Raw genomic sequence first — 17,655 nt, 5'->3', positions numbered from 1 at the left:
ATCACCTCTGGAATAGCCTCTGGTAAGAGACTAAAGACGCAATTAGTTACATGTATTTTATCTTATTTTTAAATATTAATTAAATATTATTACGTGGTAATATTAGTTTATTTAATTGGTTTTCTCTTCTGTGCGCAGCGGAGCAATCATGCGATAATGTTTACTTGTTTATTCTCACTTACTATTATTATCACTTACTACGTTATCTGCAAAAACTAATCATTTGTTTTCGCGATGATCGATTATTGTATCAAAACTTAAAGAAAATGTAATAAAATACTTATACAAATTTTTTGACATTATATTCTCGAAAAAACAATTTTTTAATAAAAAAGTTATTAAATACTTATAATGTCAAATATCTATTTAAAAAACAAATAAAAAATTTAAACATTAATTAAAATAGTAATTTGCAATTTTATTTATATTTGGAACGCAATTGTAATCTGGATATGTTGGTAATTTGCAAGTCGACGTTACAACTTCACTGCTGCTATTATATCTGTGAGTTTTTAAATCGTTTTTTATTTCAAATTGCGATCATGAATCTATTAAAAATCTGAATTAAATTTATTTAACAATTTTCTTCTTATATTATTTATAATAAGTTATATTATCACCTTTAAAAAAATTATAAATTAATATTACATTAAACAGCATAAAAGACGATATTATAGACTAGTCAACTATATCATAGAACCATTGTCATAAATAGGATGGGCTAGGGCAGATTAGCATTAACATTTAATCCTGAAATATATACAACTGTCAATCTATTGTGTACATGCAAGGATGCACACATTCGAAGTTTATAAAGCTTATTGTTATCAACGTATCTTTTGGATCGGGTTAATCAGTTTATTATTAGTTGCAAGTAAATTCAGTCAACTAAAATTTAGAGTTTATTACTTGGATTAGATATTAAATTTTTACTTAAATAAATAGAAAAATCAATAATTACGGAAGAAAAACAATTAATGAATAAATAATATTTCTTCATTAACTTAACGATTAAATAAAAAATGAAACAAATCCAATGATTACCGAATAAATAATAGAGAATGTTTTCTTTTAAGCTTGTAACTAGAAATAATTATTTACTTGAACAACAATTTCGTTTCGATTCTGTCGTCCAACATTCTTCTCATTTTTTTTTAATTTCCACGATGTTTATCCATTTTAATTTATTTATATTGTACGTTTGTTATTAAGCTGTATTCCTTACGGCGATTTTTTTATTATTATTCCATTTACGTACAAATACACACACACACACACACACACACACATATACAGTGATTTAAAAACGCAAATTTAAAAATAACCGATAAATTGTGAGGTAATTGTGACACCTACATTTATTACAACAAGAAATCTCACATAACGTACTAAAGGATCTTTCGTTTCTGTAATACACTAATTGGAGACTACGTAGAAACTAATTACACTGAAACGATTTCTACGTAAACTCAAAATGAGAGTAATAAAATACGCATAATACCTAAATCAATTCTAAATGTCGACAAATAAGTAACAACTAGTGCATCAATTGTTGGTACAATGACATAATAAAAATATACAGTTAAATATTTAAGGTCACGTTAATATTACCGGCATTGTCGACTGATTTTCAACAAGTCGTACTTTGTGCTACCTGAGCCCTTGCATTCAATTTTACATTAATAAGGAATCTATTCGGTGATGGCCAAAGGGTATATATATGTAGAAACAGCTTAACTAGAGCTACGATCTACTCCGATTAGTCGTACTGATATCTCTACCACCGTCGCACCACGTTATTGTGGATGCTTTGGTTTTGTAATTGGCGAGACTCACTGTAATCCCAAGTCCCGTAATCGCCAGCATCCGCCGTGGGCAGCACCGTGCTCCATGCCTCTATGTAAGAACAGAAAGAGAGAAAGAACGAAAGTAAAGAACCGAACCATGCGTCGATCGCTCGAAAGATCCTTATGCATTTTCTAAAAAGAGGGAAACGAAACGGAATTCCGCGCCGCCGCTAATTTAAGAACTTTCGCGCGATTGTTGTAAAATCGCAGAGGCACAAACGCAAATATCGAGTGTTAAGCAATGAAGTTTCACCGTGCGGAATGCCACGCAAAGTTGAATCACTTTGTCCAGATAACGATTCGCCGTGAGCATAAACTCTTGGTTATTCAGTTTGAAATAGATAATGCGAAACGAGCGGTTTATCGTAGCTTGTTTTATACCCGCTCGCCGGTTAGTCTCTCGACTTTCCAATTAAAGAAAATTTAAACATTCGTGATTTGTAATGCTAATCTGTGTTACAGCCGGGGTTGCTCTTAGATAACTTGAAATTGTCTAGATAAAGATAAGAAAAGTATCCTCATATCTGAAACAAGATAATTTTATTTTAAATATATCAAAATAAAAGATAAAATTATATATTGTTGTGTCTAGAAAATTTTAAAATAATGTTAAACAAAACAATTTGGGATATAAGAATAATATATTCAAATTTTTATTTATAAATCACTATTTTTTTAAAAACGAACAATTTAATCTGACAAGAAATGTTTCTTCTTCGATTTGAACCGATACGCATATAAAAATGAGAGGTTGAAAAATGTAGAGAGAATGTATATAAATCACATTACAGTGACTGACAACGAGACATAAGTTTCTTGTAAAAGTTTTTGAGCCAATTATACTTGTGGGACAATTTTACATTGCGCTATCAACTTATAATTTGCGTGACTTTAAAAAATTCTCCTGTTAAAATGAATTAACTCAAAGAGGTCGAAATTCAGGACAATGCTTCGTATTTGTTGTTCACATCAACTTAGATAATTTGATAATTATAACTCTCTTTTTATCTAAGACAAAGATGGAGACAATATGCATAGTAATAACCCAGATAAAGATAAGATCAAATTCTTTTCTTATCTATAATTATCTAAATAATTTTGTGTAGATAACGGCGAACACTGATTACAGCTTACTTCAGGTAATTATTGAATGAAGTGTAATGCCATACACAACGCAACGAATCGGCTGTCGAATTTCTTTTCTTCTTGCTTCTTATGTGGTCTTTCCTTTTTCGTTAGCATTCAATTTTACGCGATATTTGTTAAGCAATCCCGGTAGACTGATTATTTTGACCCTAATAAATTCTGAACTTCCTTTTTCTTTGTGCTCCAGCCCTCATTTCTAGCTTCGCTATTTTATCTTGCGCGTCTGTAACACTCTCAACCTTTCTGCACTCTGCCATCTTCTTTTTTCCCTCTTTCCTCCATTCGTTTCAACATGGTCATTAAGGCTGGAAATTACATTATATCGCGTATAACGACTGTGCCTGTCAGGTACGACGAGGACAATCGCGCCTGCAAAAAGCTGTTAAGAGAGGAATTAAAATGAAATTGTCCTGGTTCCTTTTGCGAAGAGTCGTCTTTGAAGTTTCGCGTTCTTCTAGACGATGTCTCAGTAGCGACAAAAGACTCGGCCGTGAGTTCGCAAAGATTTGCAATTATCAGTGAAATAAACCTTTGAATAAACATTCCACTCTGCAATTTTCGATAAAGGAAGATTGTTTATTCGGAGCACAAAAAGAGACACTTTTTCTATAATAAACTCTCAATTATTCTTAGTATCGCAAACTGCAAAACCATTTTATTTAATATATTTGCTTATTGCATCAATTAATGAAAGGAACAAGTCGAATTTACATATTATTTAAAACAGTTTTGTACATTCTAAGGCTTTCTCTTATCGTTGGATGAAATAATACACAATAAAGTTATAATAAATATATATAAACAATTAATCAATTTTAATATGAATAATAATTTGACATATTTATTTGTTACTTAAAAAAGGCAGCAAGAATTTATCGCTCTAAACCGTTTGTAGTAGCTCGCGTAAATATACGGTGTCCCGAAATTCATAAATCAAAATGCTATTGGAAGAGAGTTCTCGAAAAATTAAGAAAATAGTTATTTATAAGTAACTTTTTATTTCAATCAATTTTTAGATATAAAATTTTAAAGCTGGTCAATCTTAAATTACGTCCAGACAATCGCACGTTCCCTAGCTACGCGTGTAATAATATTATATTAGCGACCGCATGACAAGTGATTTAAACATGATCTCCGGTTGACCAATTTTAACCCCATCTCTAAGACTACTGCTTCAAAGATTTTCAAACAACTCTTTAATTTAATTTATCGAAAACTTACTCATTATGGTATTTTAATTTGCCAATTTTCGGCACGCCCTTTGTATTTTGAAATAATGTGTCTTATATCAGTCACGTGCGTATCTACTAATGGAAAATCCGCAAGTAGTAAAATTACCACTAATGCATGGTCAAAAATGCTGTTTTCGCGAACAACACGGGAACTCGAGAAAACGCAAAATTTTATCGTAGAGAGTAAATTGCAATTAAAGTAGATCCGGTATGTTGCTTATCTGCGGGAAACTTATCTGCGGGAAATGTAATCTCGCTTTTCGCTGTTAAATCTGTCGAGTGCACGGCTTTCTGAATTTTGTAAGAAGGAAAATCCGTGCGTCCCGAGAACGCATGTTGCAAATTAATACAATAATATTATATTTCCCTTTTGAATGACACTACGAAAAAGAATTTAATTTTATAAACGAAGTAAGAGAGAGAAAAAGTTGGTATTCGCTATAATATAAAGCACAGAATTATACATATACATTATTAGAGGAGAAGGTATTATGGCCATCCATCTTACATTTTACCCAATAACTTTGTTAATAGTCAATATTTTTAATTGAAAATTTAACAATTATATTTTTAAACTGTTCTTCAATAGATTCTAGATTCGAGGTTGTGGCATATTTATTATATTCAATATTATTTATAAAACGGTTGCAATACTGACAATGAGTAAAGAGAAACGGGAATAGTAATTTTATTCACCACAAGAATAAATTAAAACGTTGGTTTCAATTTATATAATTACAGTGTTTTGCTTTAACGTTATACATTTATTTAAAATAAAGAGAAAATATTGAAAAATATATGCAAATGTACACATAAGCCTTCCGCATATAGTCTATAATACTAAAAATTTTTAATGTAAACTATGAATTAATATAAAGATAAAGAGAAAATATTGAAAAATATATGCAAATGTACACATAAGCCTTCCGCATATAGTCTATAATACTAAAAATTTTTAATGTAAACTATGAATTAATATAAGGACAAAGGGCCTATATTACCAAAATAAAATATTATTTTTTAACTTTGCATAACTCGAAACGCGTACAACCGAATGAAAAGTTAAATAACAAAAATACTCGAGTGTACACATACAGTCGTGTGATAACACGTTTACATTCATCAAGTTTAAAAAGAATCTAGAAGTATGTTTAATTAAATGTTAAACTGTACCAGGAAAAAGATTCAAAATGCCTTATAACAATCGTCAGTCATTATGTATTGGCATATTAGCATCACTAGAAAACGGCGGGCTACTAAACGAATAATTTCATAAGCAATTGTTAAAATATGTCACCTAAGAACGGAGATAATATGGGTAGCCATATTGTCGACAGTAACCATAACAACCTCTTCTCCTCTAATTACTAAAATTTGTCATCTAAAATAACACGAATAAACATAATATCTACACGGCCCACAATACCTTCTCCTCTAATGTATAATTCAATACAATAACTTTACAAGAATGAATCCTTGCGATTCAGATTCTGATCAGAATTTTAATATGCACATAATTTGTCGAGGTTCTAATGCGACCGAGAAAATACAAGATATCAATTGTTTCTTGTTTATATTTTTCTTATTCAAAATTGTTCTGAATTAATACAAGGCTGAAAGCAATTAAACATTTTTCGCTATACTCCGATTTCCAAATCCACGATTAAAGCCGTTAAAAAAGTATTCGTTAGTTATCAGAACTGATCTCTCTCAATTCTTTCATAACGATCGAGCTTTCTTTTAGCCACTTTGAGTGACGGGAACGAATGCATAAACTTTCGCATATTTCGCTACTCACATTCGTGATTTTCGAATCACTTCCGTTAACGACTTCTTGTGCGCGCACCTCATTAACGGTGAAGAAGTCTGATTGTAATTATCGGTGAAACGTCTTGAAGCGATCCAGACCCGTTCGGCTTCTCTAATTGCCAATGGCTTACGAGAAGGAAAAATCATTCTGGAGCACCATCTCGCTTCTGCAGCTGTCGACAATTACGCCTCATTAAGCGACTAGACGCGCGTTCTCCCGCGAATACGCGTAGGAGAGAAATGCACGTCCGTATATAGTTGCGTCCAGGCATTTTATCATTAAAGGCAACGATCGATCGAGCGGAATACGAGAGGAGAGGATAAAAACAGCGGCCAAAGCGTAGATACATTTTCTGGGTGATAGAATATAAAATGTGAAGAAGCGATGAATATTTGAAGGAAACGTACCCTTGTCATTTTCACGAACCTTGCGCGAGTGATTGATATTAAATTTAACGAAACGGGAAAACTGCGCCGTTAATAAATTATCGGCCGCTAAATCGAAGGACGCGAGAGCTGAAAGAATGCTGCGTATAAATTGTAAATTAATCAAACGCAGATTGGCGAAAGCAATATCAAAACCACACAAAATCAATTTGTATGGGTAAATACCAAAGGTGAAATGAAATTGCAGCCTTGGCGGGAAATGTGGAGCGCCTTTAATAAATTGTGGCGAATCGAGCATTCCGACGGTTTAAAATTGACAAGGATAATTTAACCTCCGTCATTTTCAAGCTCTTATTATTATTATTATTAAAGTAGTTTAAATTGATTTCGCTAATAATACGTCTTGAATATTCTGCATCTTCTAAATAGCGACTAGCTTTTAATTTTATTACAGTTTATTTATCTATGTGTGTATGTCTCTTCGGTTGAAACTCTGTGCACGCATTAAATAGCTTGGAATAAATGCAGATCGTTTATACGATCCGTCCAGTTAAATTATACGCAAGACGCACAAGCGAATTCATAAAAATGCTTGCAAATGTGTTTTTGCTTCGCATTTCTACCGACGATTTTTACGCTTTGTTTTTATGCAGATAGCTTAGGAAAAAGTTTACGTCCTTTTCTCGTGTCGTTCAAATATTTTTATATTTATGGAGTATTACACAGGCGCTCTTTTAATCGTGGAAAGTATGACTCGCTAAAACGCGTAAGAAAAGGCTTGATCCATATTCCATCTCACTTAGTGCCGCGATATTGTTAAATTAATTATTTTTAAATGTATACGTTAATGCCAAGTATGAACACGGCAACATACATACTATATATTAATATTGTATAATATTTTAAAGAATTAAAAAAGTTCCAAGCTTAACATCAAACAAAATCCTTCCAGGAAAATATAATATGAATCTCCGACATAAAATGTAATTAGTAGCATGAAGCTATCTTTTTATTATAATTAGTTTAGAAATTCAGCGTATTAAAAATGAATTTACTAACCTTTCTCGCAATATGCGCCTTCATAATCGCCGGTGCGACACTCGCAAATCGGTCCGCTGTCCGTAGAAATGCAAATGCCACCGTGCTGACACGGATCGCGAGTCTCGCAGGCATCCGTCGTATTCGTCATATTGCGTAAACTCTGTAACAGGCATTAAACCATAACATTAAAAATCATTATTTAATATGTGAATATTTAAATTATTAATAAAAGCCCTCAAATGTTATGATACGGAACGTTCTTTCCGTAACGAGATGAACAATAAAATTGTAACTTGGAATAATTTGCACCTGCGTAGTACGTATTATATCAAGGAAATACCTACATTGAGCCTCGAATGGAAAAATATTTTATTTCAATCACATTTGTTACATATAATTAAAAAAAAGATTGTGCACAAGTTTTTCTCATCATCTACATTGAAAAAGAATTTGATAAATAATAACTAAGCTCGTTAATATAATTTCAATTAAATATTTGACCGCACAATATAAATCAAACGTTTGGTAATATTTAATAATTACGTTAATAGTTACCAAATATAATAATAGTAATTGACCGGTTACTAAATGTTATTAAACATTTAGTTATATTAACTGAGCGTTTAATTAAAACTATTTCACGAAAGCTTAGGAACTATCACTTAGACTTGATTATAATTATCAAACTCTTTTTATTAATATATAATTATACTACATTTATAATTATAGCAGGTTATCAGATTAGCATACACACATACGCACAAGCCTAAATAAATTAACGCGTAATATATTGAAGTATTGAATATGAAAGATGAAAGATAACAAAAAGAACAGTTTCCCATTATCTAATTAATAAATCGCTAAGTTATATGCTACAGAAGAACCAAATAATAAATGATATATACAAATTTATTAAGGGCTTACGAATGCAAATGCTCTCAAATTATTCTTATTATTGCGCGCTACAATTTTTGCATCGTATTATGCAGCAGGCGGACTTTCTGGCGTGTGTACGTTAGCTGAAGAAATATAACTCCTTAACATGAATCCGAGAAAGATTCATGTACAAGTATAGGCACTTATCTTACGCTACGCACTCGCTGCAATATTTCGTATTTAAGCAATTAACATCACGTTATGATGCATCTCGTTTCTATTTAACGTTTAACTAACAATGACTTTTTTTGCTGGAGAAATAGATATTTTTTAATGTTCGAACCTTTTTCAAGAGCACTGCTGATTCTATATATGTGAAATTTTTTATTCAAACGACATTGTTACACAAAATTTCCTTTCCTCTCAGAAATAAATGACAGATGATATACATTTGACGCGTTCGCTTGCAACATCGCTTGCAATATTCATCGTGATATTGCGCAGCGACGAAAATTAAAGGGAAGGTTGAGAAAAATAACGTACTTTAGTTTGAAGAAGAGCTTCGCATTTTTTCAATTTACATTTATCTTTATTTCGCGACCTTATGCGCTGCTCTTCGGGGTCGACGAATAATAAACGAACGCGAAACGCGCCACCGCGGTAAACATCTTTTTTTACGATTCATTTATCTTGACAGCGCACTTTCTGCACTGCAACTCACTTTGCGCCATGCACCATCGCGCTTTAAGTCGCGCAAACGAGATTTTTTTCACTCCCAGGAGCCGGCCGCAACCGACTTTTATGGATGCTCTTTGCGCTGAGAATAAGCGCGACGTTGATCTTATTCTTCAAGTTCTTTTAACGTTGGTCCCAACTCGATTTGAGTCTGCGGAATTAGATAGAAGAAATTTGTCGCGAGGATCACTTTCCTCCAATATTGCTAATTCCAAAAAATTTTTCGAGATTTTTACTAAATTTGATATTCAGAACATGCTGCAACTTTTAATCTATTAACTCTTTACGCACGGAGAAAAGAGACTGCCGATAATAATCGAACCTAAATAGTTAGTAGAGTAAGTTAGTTAGAGTTAGTTAGAGTAAAGTTAGTATATACGCCATAGTTATCGAAAATTTAATTTATCAAGTATTATTTTCTATGTTTAAGAAAAATAAATAATGCCAATAAAAACTTTATATTGTTTACTAAAAAAAAATTTTTAATATGAAATATTTCTTTTCTCATACTTGAAAAAGAAGCTTAAAAAACTCTTGCATTTTTGTCATATAAAAAAAAGTGGCGGAATTTACGACTACTCATGTGTAAGATACACGGCACATTGATTATTTACAAATAACATTTACAAATATGACATAAAATAACATAATGACTTACAAAATGTGTTTACAAAGTTTATTGGGGAATAAAAACAGTAAATATGTTTACAGAGTAATAATAATACAATATTGAAGAAATTAATATGCACAGACATCAACAGAGTGCAGATATGTGCGCATTGTGTTCTCAACATAGTGCTCAACATAGGGTAAGTGCTGCTTTCCAATCACACAGTGTCTGTATTACGGCATAAATCCCGCTCGCTGAAAAGGCCGAATATCCTAAACAAGTGGAATATACAAGATATCAAACTAAATAAAGAATACAAGAGCTATGCACTTGTATCTTGCTTGTATTTCATCCTTTACTATCGCTCTACATTTACATATCATGAAATAATTGTTATGCCTTTTACATTTCCTACAGTAATCATTTTACGTAATAATACACGATCGCGCTACTTCTACATGAAAAAATTAATTCAATTCACGATATTTTTGTTAATATTAACAATAAAGAACTGTAATTACAATACAATACTAATATAGCATAAAGGCACATAACAAAGTAGTTGTGAGCAAATTATCTTTGTGCCTTCTATTTTTTCTGACTGCTGCGGCGTACATACCCCCGCGGCGTAAATACCGACTTTACCCTACTAAGATTTGATAAAAATAATTTCTACTATAATAATAACTTACTAAATAACATTTGGTAAGTGTTTAGTAACCATTTAATAATCCATTGGTTACTATACTATTACACAGTTATTAATATAATTATTAAATATTACTAAATATTTGATTGTATTAGTTATTTGAGCATTTAAGCATTATCTAATATTATTTGATATTAATCATTAAACATTTTGAAACACAAATTGAAACTGTCATTTCACTAAAACCGTTATTACGAGCTTCTTTTTTTCAGTACAGTTACGTCTACATATCTGATTCGTTAGACAAAATAGTTTGACGAATATTCTCACGTCGCATCAACTCAAAATTTGTATTTCAAACGGCATAAAATTTATCGTTGGTAATTTGGCAGTTTCAAATACATTCCGTAGATGTGATCACGCGGCGATTGGTAAAACAACCGCACTTGTCTCCGTCGGTATTTTCATCGTGAGATTAAAGGCCAGATGAAACAGTTTTAACTTTCGCGAAAACAGCGTCGAACTTGCGAATGAATTTATCTTCGCGCAACGAGCGGCCCGCAAATCCGGCCGATAAGACAACCGCGAGGATCACGATCCTCATCTCTCGCGATGCTAACTTCCACGGGCAAAGTTCGCGGTACGTACCTGTTGGCCGGCGGATATAAATATTTGAACTTCCAGTCTCTCAAGGATACGCCGTAATTTCTATTCGCCAGAAAATCACTCGCGCGTTTGCGGTTAAACTAACTAAGTGCAGCTCGCTGCATTCTCTTGTATTTTCTTCCTTCCTCAAAAGAATAAAAAAAAAAAAGAAGAAGAAATGACCTATATAATTAGTCCAATTAACAGCGGGGTTCCCTTGGCGGCCAACGAGTTATTAATATCCTTCATCCCTCAGAAAATTTTCTTCGACATTTTTTTACGGACGGCTCGGTCGCGAGGAATTTAGTCGGTGGAGCGATGCGGATGCACGTGTCGGGTCACGGGGTCAACCGCGTCGCTGTGCCCTATTATTGCAGCCAAGTTGGGCTCGAGAGTTGGCAAACGGCCATCGCGGAATACGGAATCGTAATCTTGGCGATGACGCGAAACGAAAGGAGGCGATACGGGGTGGGCCGTGCATTGAATAAGTGAATAGCAGCATATGTGAAGAGATTGAACTTCTTCCTTAATCGAAGATTATCGAAGAATTTTAGTTTTGAATTCAGACGTGGCCGTTTTTCAGATGGGCGTCGTACTCTTAACGTAACATTCTTTATGCGCGTATGTAAAGTCGCAATATAAATACGCGCCATTCTTTGTAGATTGACGCAGACTTTTTTTTACAGTCCATACACTGAGATTAAAAATTGGTTGCAATTATTTTAACTTAACCGTAGGCCTGTTTTCTATAGCTGAATCAGCGTACGTTTCTGTACTTAAAGTGAAGCGGGTAAATATTTGAAATTTAGTGAAAGCGAGAAGGGAAATTCTATTGCAATCTACTGCAGTTTCTTGCTGCAATAAAAAAACAAATCGTACAATTTGTAATCATTTTCGATGCCAACTATACATTTATAGTTGTTTCAACCATTTTGCAACTATTAATTAATATTACTAATTAATGATAAATATTATAGCAAGAGCAAATGTTCAAAAAAGTAATAATTTTCACTGTAATTCGAATTGCTATATAAAAACGTTTATGTTATTTTTACCAAACGCGTCTTGAGATTTTATTATTTTATTAGTATCTGAAATTATCACAATTAATAGTAAAATTGTTTTATAATTCTTGGAACTGTAAGGTTATTATTTACCAGCATTAGAGTAATTATGTATTATACAATTAAACTTAAAATCAATTTTCTATTAAAAGTAAGTGCGCTCGATACTAAACTGAGAGAAAAGTATTTAATATAAAGTAGTAATAATTATAAAACGGGAACTCGTAATTATAATTATTTTACCAGACAATTATAGTCACAGATATCAAACATTTTTTTCTCCCAGGGTAGTACTGAGAACGTTTGCTTTTAATAGAAACTTAATTTCGAGTTTAATTACAGGTAATGGCAGAATATGAATATAGACAATTACACAGAAAGAATAATTTTGCTGCAATACAGACCTAAAAATAATTAAGAACCATTTAAAAAATTGTATCGGTGGTTGCTAGAGTGTCGAAACCGTTTGCAGCAATATTATTATGCTTGGACGTCCTACGTAATTATTTCAATAGCCCAACGTAAAATTCTTTTCTGATCTTGTCTCTTTACCTAAATTTTTAGATCCCGCGATAAAATTGTTCTTTTCGTTGTAACGATAAAGGGGTGGACATCTCGAATTTCTTCAAGTCTTGCGAATACGATCGAATATCCGTTATTACGAATAAAATCAAGCATTGTGACACTTTGTCTAATTCATATCAGTTTTTGTGCGAGGTAATAAAGAGCCAAAAAGACTTAGATTAACGAGTATGGGTCACACGAATATGGCCACCAAGCCTGCTTAACGAGTCTACCGCATTAATCATATTGGCCCATGCGGCGCAGAGGATTGTTAACGAGATTTCCTGCGAGAAAAGCTAATTGACGTCTAGTCGCGGCAAATTGCATTTTCGATATGACCCCGGCTTAGCCGTTCCTAGCCTTTCTGTAGTTAGCAAAATATCACGGTTCATTATTTTGGAGCTCCGAAAACTGACCATATACATTAACTATGCGATATTACTTGAACGTTCGCCTTAATTAAATGTACTCACTTTTTGTAACTGCAATTAAACTGGCTAGTAAAATTAATTATTAGTCAAAATTAGTTTATAAAACCAACAAAATAGTAAATTAAGAATTTTTCAATTAAAAGGAAGCAAGTAATATTATATTTTCGAAGCAGATCTAAATGAGTGCATCCGCGAAATAACAACAAAATTTTGTACAAAATCGCTTTCACGCAAATTCCCCCAAAAAAAGAAAAAATAAGAACGACAATTTTGTGATTTAGATGATAATATTTTCTGAAATTTGCTGTAAATTAGTTTTTTGTACGTGACCGCATTTTATTCTTCTTTCCGAGTACAGTTTGCTACAAATTAAAGTTGTGCGGAACAAAATTAATTAACTGCAATTAATCCAGGGTGCATGACGGAATTCGATAAAGACAAAAGCTACATGATGTTTATGAACTATGCGCGGCATAGTTGTGTAAAGTATGTCTACCGCTATACCGACCACAACGCGAGGGAAAGTACTCAAATAAATCAAGCGATTTAATTTCGCCGGGATTAAACGGCGCGATCGGCCCGCCCTGCACGTTGCGTCGGCAAGTGTTCTATCCTTGCATGCATAACGGTAATCTACCCATATCTATAAATCAGCGGACCATAAATTTGGATTTTCTTAAAACTAAGCAGTCATCTTTGTCCTGCGACGATTCGAAAATCCTACGATAAATCAAAAATCTATCACTCTCCTACACACCACGCGCGAATGGTGTTTCTTAACTTTTCAGTATGTGGAGGAGAATTGCCGAATGCGCTTCGCTCGAGTTGCTTTTTTATTATATTTCCCATTTCATAATAATTTGTACGTAAATGAAAACGTTAGAAATTGTAATTTAATGTGTTAAGAATTTATTACTGCAATATTACTTCATGTCAGTATTGGTGACTTTTTTTTTATTAAAGTCTTTTTGCGATTTGCTAAATATGATTTAAGCGACCAATTGCGTTTTTGAAAGTATTGCATTTATAAATTGAAATAATTAAAAATGTAAGAAATATTATTAACTAATACTTATTTATTAATAATTTATTGAAAAAATAATTCATCAAGTATTTAATAATTAATGAATAACAATAACAAAAAGATAAGAGCGTAATGTAAAATTGGTTTAAATTTATTTTTGTAATTGGCGTATCTTTATTCATATCAATTATTACTTATGAATTATTACAGTCTTACATTAATAATATTTATTGCAATAAAATTTGTGGTGATACAATTTAAAGAAATTTAATAGATTTTATTTAAAAAATTGATTTAAGTTTTACAAAAATTCTAAATATTAATGTACAGTGAACGTAAAAATATTGCACAATAAACATTTTTAGTAAAAATATATAAATTCAGTGTAAAATTGCACGATTAAATTGTTATCATGCACAAAACGAGATACAACCTGTTCACTTTTCGTCTGCATTACTCATTTTTTTATTTACTTTATATTTTTGTCACTAAATGTTGCTTACATTAGGCAAAACTATAAAATACTGATAAGGGTAACCGGTGTAAGCAACCGCATACAGCAACCTCTCTACGTGCGTGCATGTGCAAATTCCACAAAGACACTAGACGTGACTGTAGTGAAACACGTATAACGTAAGATGCAGAGCGATTACGTATGCGTCGCCATGAACGATACAATTTTCGTGCGACACGAGTCATCCTGTCTCCGAGGATGGCGCATCCCCAGGTGCAATGTGCATTCTTCCGACCGCAGAGCGCACCGCGAAATACGCCGGGGAACTCGGGGCCGCGGCAACTCTGATAAAGTCGGAAGAAGGGGTCTTGTACCCCGACCCCCGTCAGATTGTCGACAGAAACTCGGGCAATAAATAAGGCACCCTCTGCGCAACTGCGGGTGCAACTGCATCCCCACGTGTCGGCGCAACACGAAACTGCGCCGTGCCAAAACTGCGCTATTTGGGTTTGACCGCGAACACGGGGAATCCCGGACAACCGTGCGACCTCGGGGCATAAACCAACGGAGATACGAAATAAGTTGCGTCAAAGAGAACTCGCTCGTTCCCCAAAGTTCTGCGAAAGCCGCGCGACGCAGTTTACCGAATTAACAGCCGCGATGGCTAACCGCGTTAGCGTTAATACGGCGTAATAGGATCAACCTGCCGATTGCATAATTCATCCGTTACTTCATTGATTACTGTCGTTCCGTGAGCAAGCGCCACATCTGTAAAATTAACCCTCCCCACGATTTCCGCGAAAGGTTGATGCGCAACGCAGAGAACAAAATATCATCGTTACAATTAATTTTAAGTGAAAATGAAACGACATTTCCGGAACTTGTTGTTTTAATTATAACATAAATAGCTGTAATTATTATTAATTAATATCATGTATTATAACACAGATACAGGCACATTTATAATACTTTATAATTTATCTTCCTTGCGTTATATCTCTGCAAGTTATTGTGTATAAAGGTATTTATTTAAGATACGAAGATGTGCTGGACGATTTTAAGAATTAAAATGCATTGAAAAGTTTATGTTTGGTCTCATATTTGATTAAATAAACATATGATGATTTATAACGAAGTTCGACGTTGACTTTGACTAAATCGGAAAAGTCTGCAACTTTACTTCACTTAAACTTTAAATCTCTCTATTAAACTCGACCGATTTCCTTGACGCGGTTCTAATAAAAATTCATATTAAAGTTCTAGATGTGTTTGCACTGTATGCAGCAGTTGCGACTATTTGAAATGTCGGAAAACATCGGAATATTAATGTCGGTTTGACGAAAAATCCTGCAAATGATATTATTCGGTAAAAATATAGCGAGAAACCGTAACACATTACATCAACGTCGTATCTTTGCTTTGTTTTAATTAATATAATGGCTTTCATTAATATAATGCACACTGTAATCAACTCACAATATCACGATGCGTAAACGATGTGGATACTAAAATATTTTTTATAGAATTATTGAAGTCGAGAGTAGTGAGTGTTTAAATAACATATTTTAGCCTTTTTATAATTACTAATTCCATTACTATAAAAAAATATATAGGTCTCTTGGAAATACAAAGTTATTTGTATTTTAAAAAATATGAACAACGTCATACATCGTTTTCATTATAAAAAATTTCTTAGTAGAGCATTCACAGTTTTATTTAAAAAATCATTAAAAAAGTCTATATCGCTTATTTTCCTAAACAACATAAATCAGAAAGCGAAAACGTTCGCCAATTTAAAGTTTGAATGTTTTAAAACATTAATGTTTTAAAGTTAATGTTTTAATTTTAAAACTTCTGTAATATTATTTTTAAATGAATTTTTGTTTTTTTTTTATAATAACTGAGTGTAAAAGAATGAAAGTATCATTCGGGTTATAGCTCTTCATTCAATATATTGAATTTTCATCATTGAACTTTTTTGCAAATAACTAGAAAGTGACGATTTTTTAATTAAATCGCTGGCATAAATGAGCAATGCGATAAAATTAAAAATTCTATGGCACAAATCGTTTGTTAAAAACACTGTTGCAAATACGAAGGCAAATCAAAGCCGAATAAAACGTAAACTTAATTTATTTCATTTTTTAAAAACTCCGTCTATTTATGAAGATATTGACATAAACTAAGTGAAAATAAAACCTTTATTTCAATCTATCAAAAAAATAAAATGTATGTTCTATATAGAATATTTGTAAATAAAACAAATTTTTTTAAATTTTTACATTAAATCTTATTATAAAATAAAGTCGCCTATTATGAGATACCATTCTTTAAAGGCTTCTAATTTATTTAATTTATATCATTAGCTCCTATTTTTATATCCAAATTATAATAAACGTATTTAAGTTTTACCGACAGAAGTTAACAACTGATAATATTTATACTTTGTTGTATATAAAATTTTTTAATCAAAATTGCCGATTTTGTTAATAAAAAAAGGGTTCTTAATATAAGACAAAGGTTTTTTTTTATATAAAATGGTCTTGTAGATTTGGACCTTACTAGATTAGATTCAAATTAGGTTCCAGACTCAAAATCTAGTTGACCAATCAAATAGCTCTTTTGGTACTCAAAAACTTTTGTACGTAACATTCTTCTCCAAAATCTATTCTCTTCAAGATATTTTAAAGTTTCTTGTCAGTGCTAATGATAAAAGCTATAACTTTCAAGTCTCATAATTCGAATGCTCTCAATGAAAAACTTTATTATAGCATTTCGGAAAGCTCTCAAAGTCAGAATATACAATGGAGATTTCTGATGAAGAGTGTCTTATATTACGAGTTCCACGCTTTGCGGTTTCACAAAATTTAATATTTATAATTAAGCAAATCATCACATCCCGTATTTTTCTATTAATACAACTTTATTCTATCACTGCATGCGGAATTTATTATCAAACATTTATTTAGTATATAATAGACAAGATTTAAAGATTCATCTCAATAAATCTTGACAACATTCAATAAAAAACAATTTTTTTTTTCAACGACTGATTTAATAATGAATTTTCTACTAATTTCAACCCAAGAGTAATAAGTTTATGATGGTGCCAACTACATGCGTTTATTAATGTAGCAGAAA

The 17,655-nt window shown here is 32.3% G+C and overlaps 1 protein-coding gene across 6 annotated transcripts in view; it reads right to left on the bottom strand.

Moving 5' to 3' along the window:
- Positions 1-17,655, bottom strand: part of LOC105196291 (neurexin-3) — a 502,597-nt gene that overhangs the window by 227,070 nt on the left and 257,872 nt on the right. For all 6 annotated transcript variants that reach the window (XM_039447938.1, XM_026137070.2, XM_026137067.2 and 3 more), the window contains exon 3: positions 7,481-7,622. In XM_039447938.1, the coding sequence (XP_039303872.1) occupies positions 7,481-7,610 (130 nt within the window). In that variant the 5' untranslated portion in view covers positions 7,611-7,622. The remainder of the gene's footprint in view (positions 1-7,480; positions 7,623-17,655) is intronic.

Source organism: Solenopsis invicta, chromosome 4 (genome assembly GCF_016802725.1).
Source record: "Solenopsis invicta isolate M01_SB chromosome 4, UNIL_Sinv_3.0, whole genome shotgun sequence".
Classification (NCBI taxonomy): domain Eukaryota; kingdom Metazoa; phylum Arthropoda; class Insecta; order Hymenoptera; family Formicidae; genus Solenopsis; species Solenopsis invicta.
The sequence above is the reverse complement of the archived record's forward strand: the minus strand, read 5'-3'. Positions and strand labels throughout refer to the sequence as shown.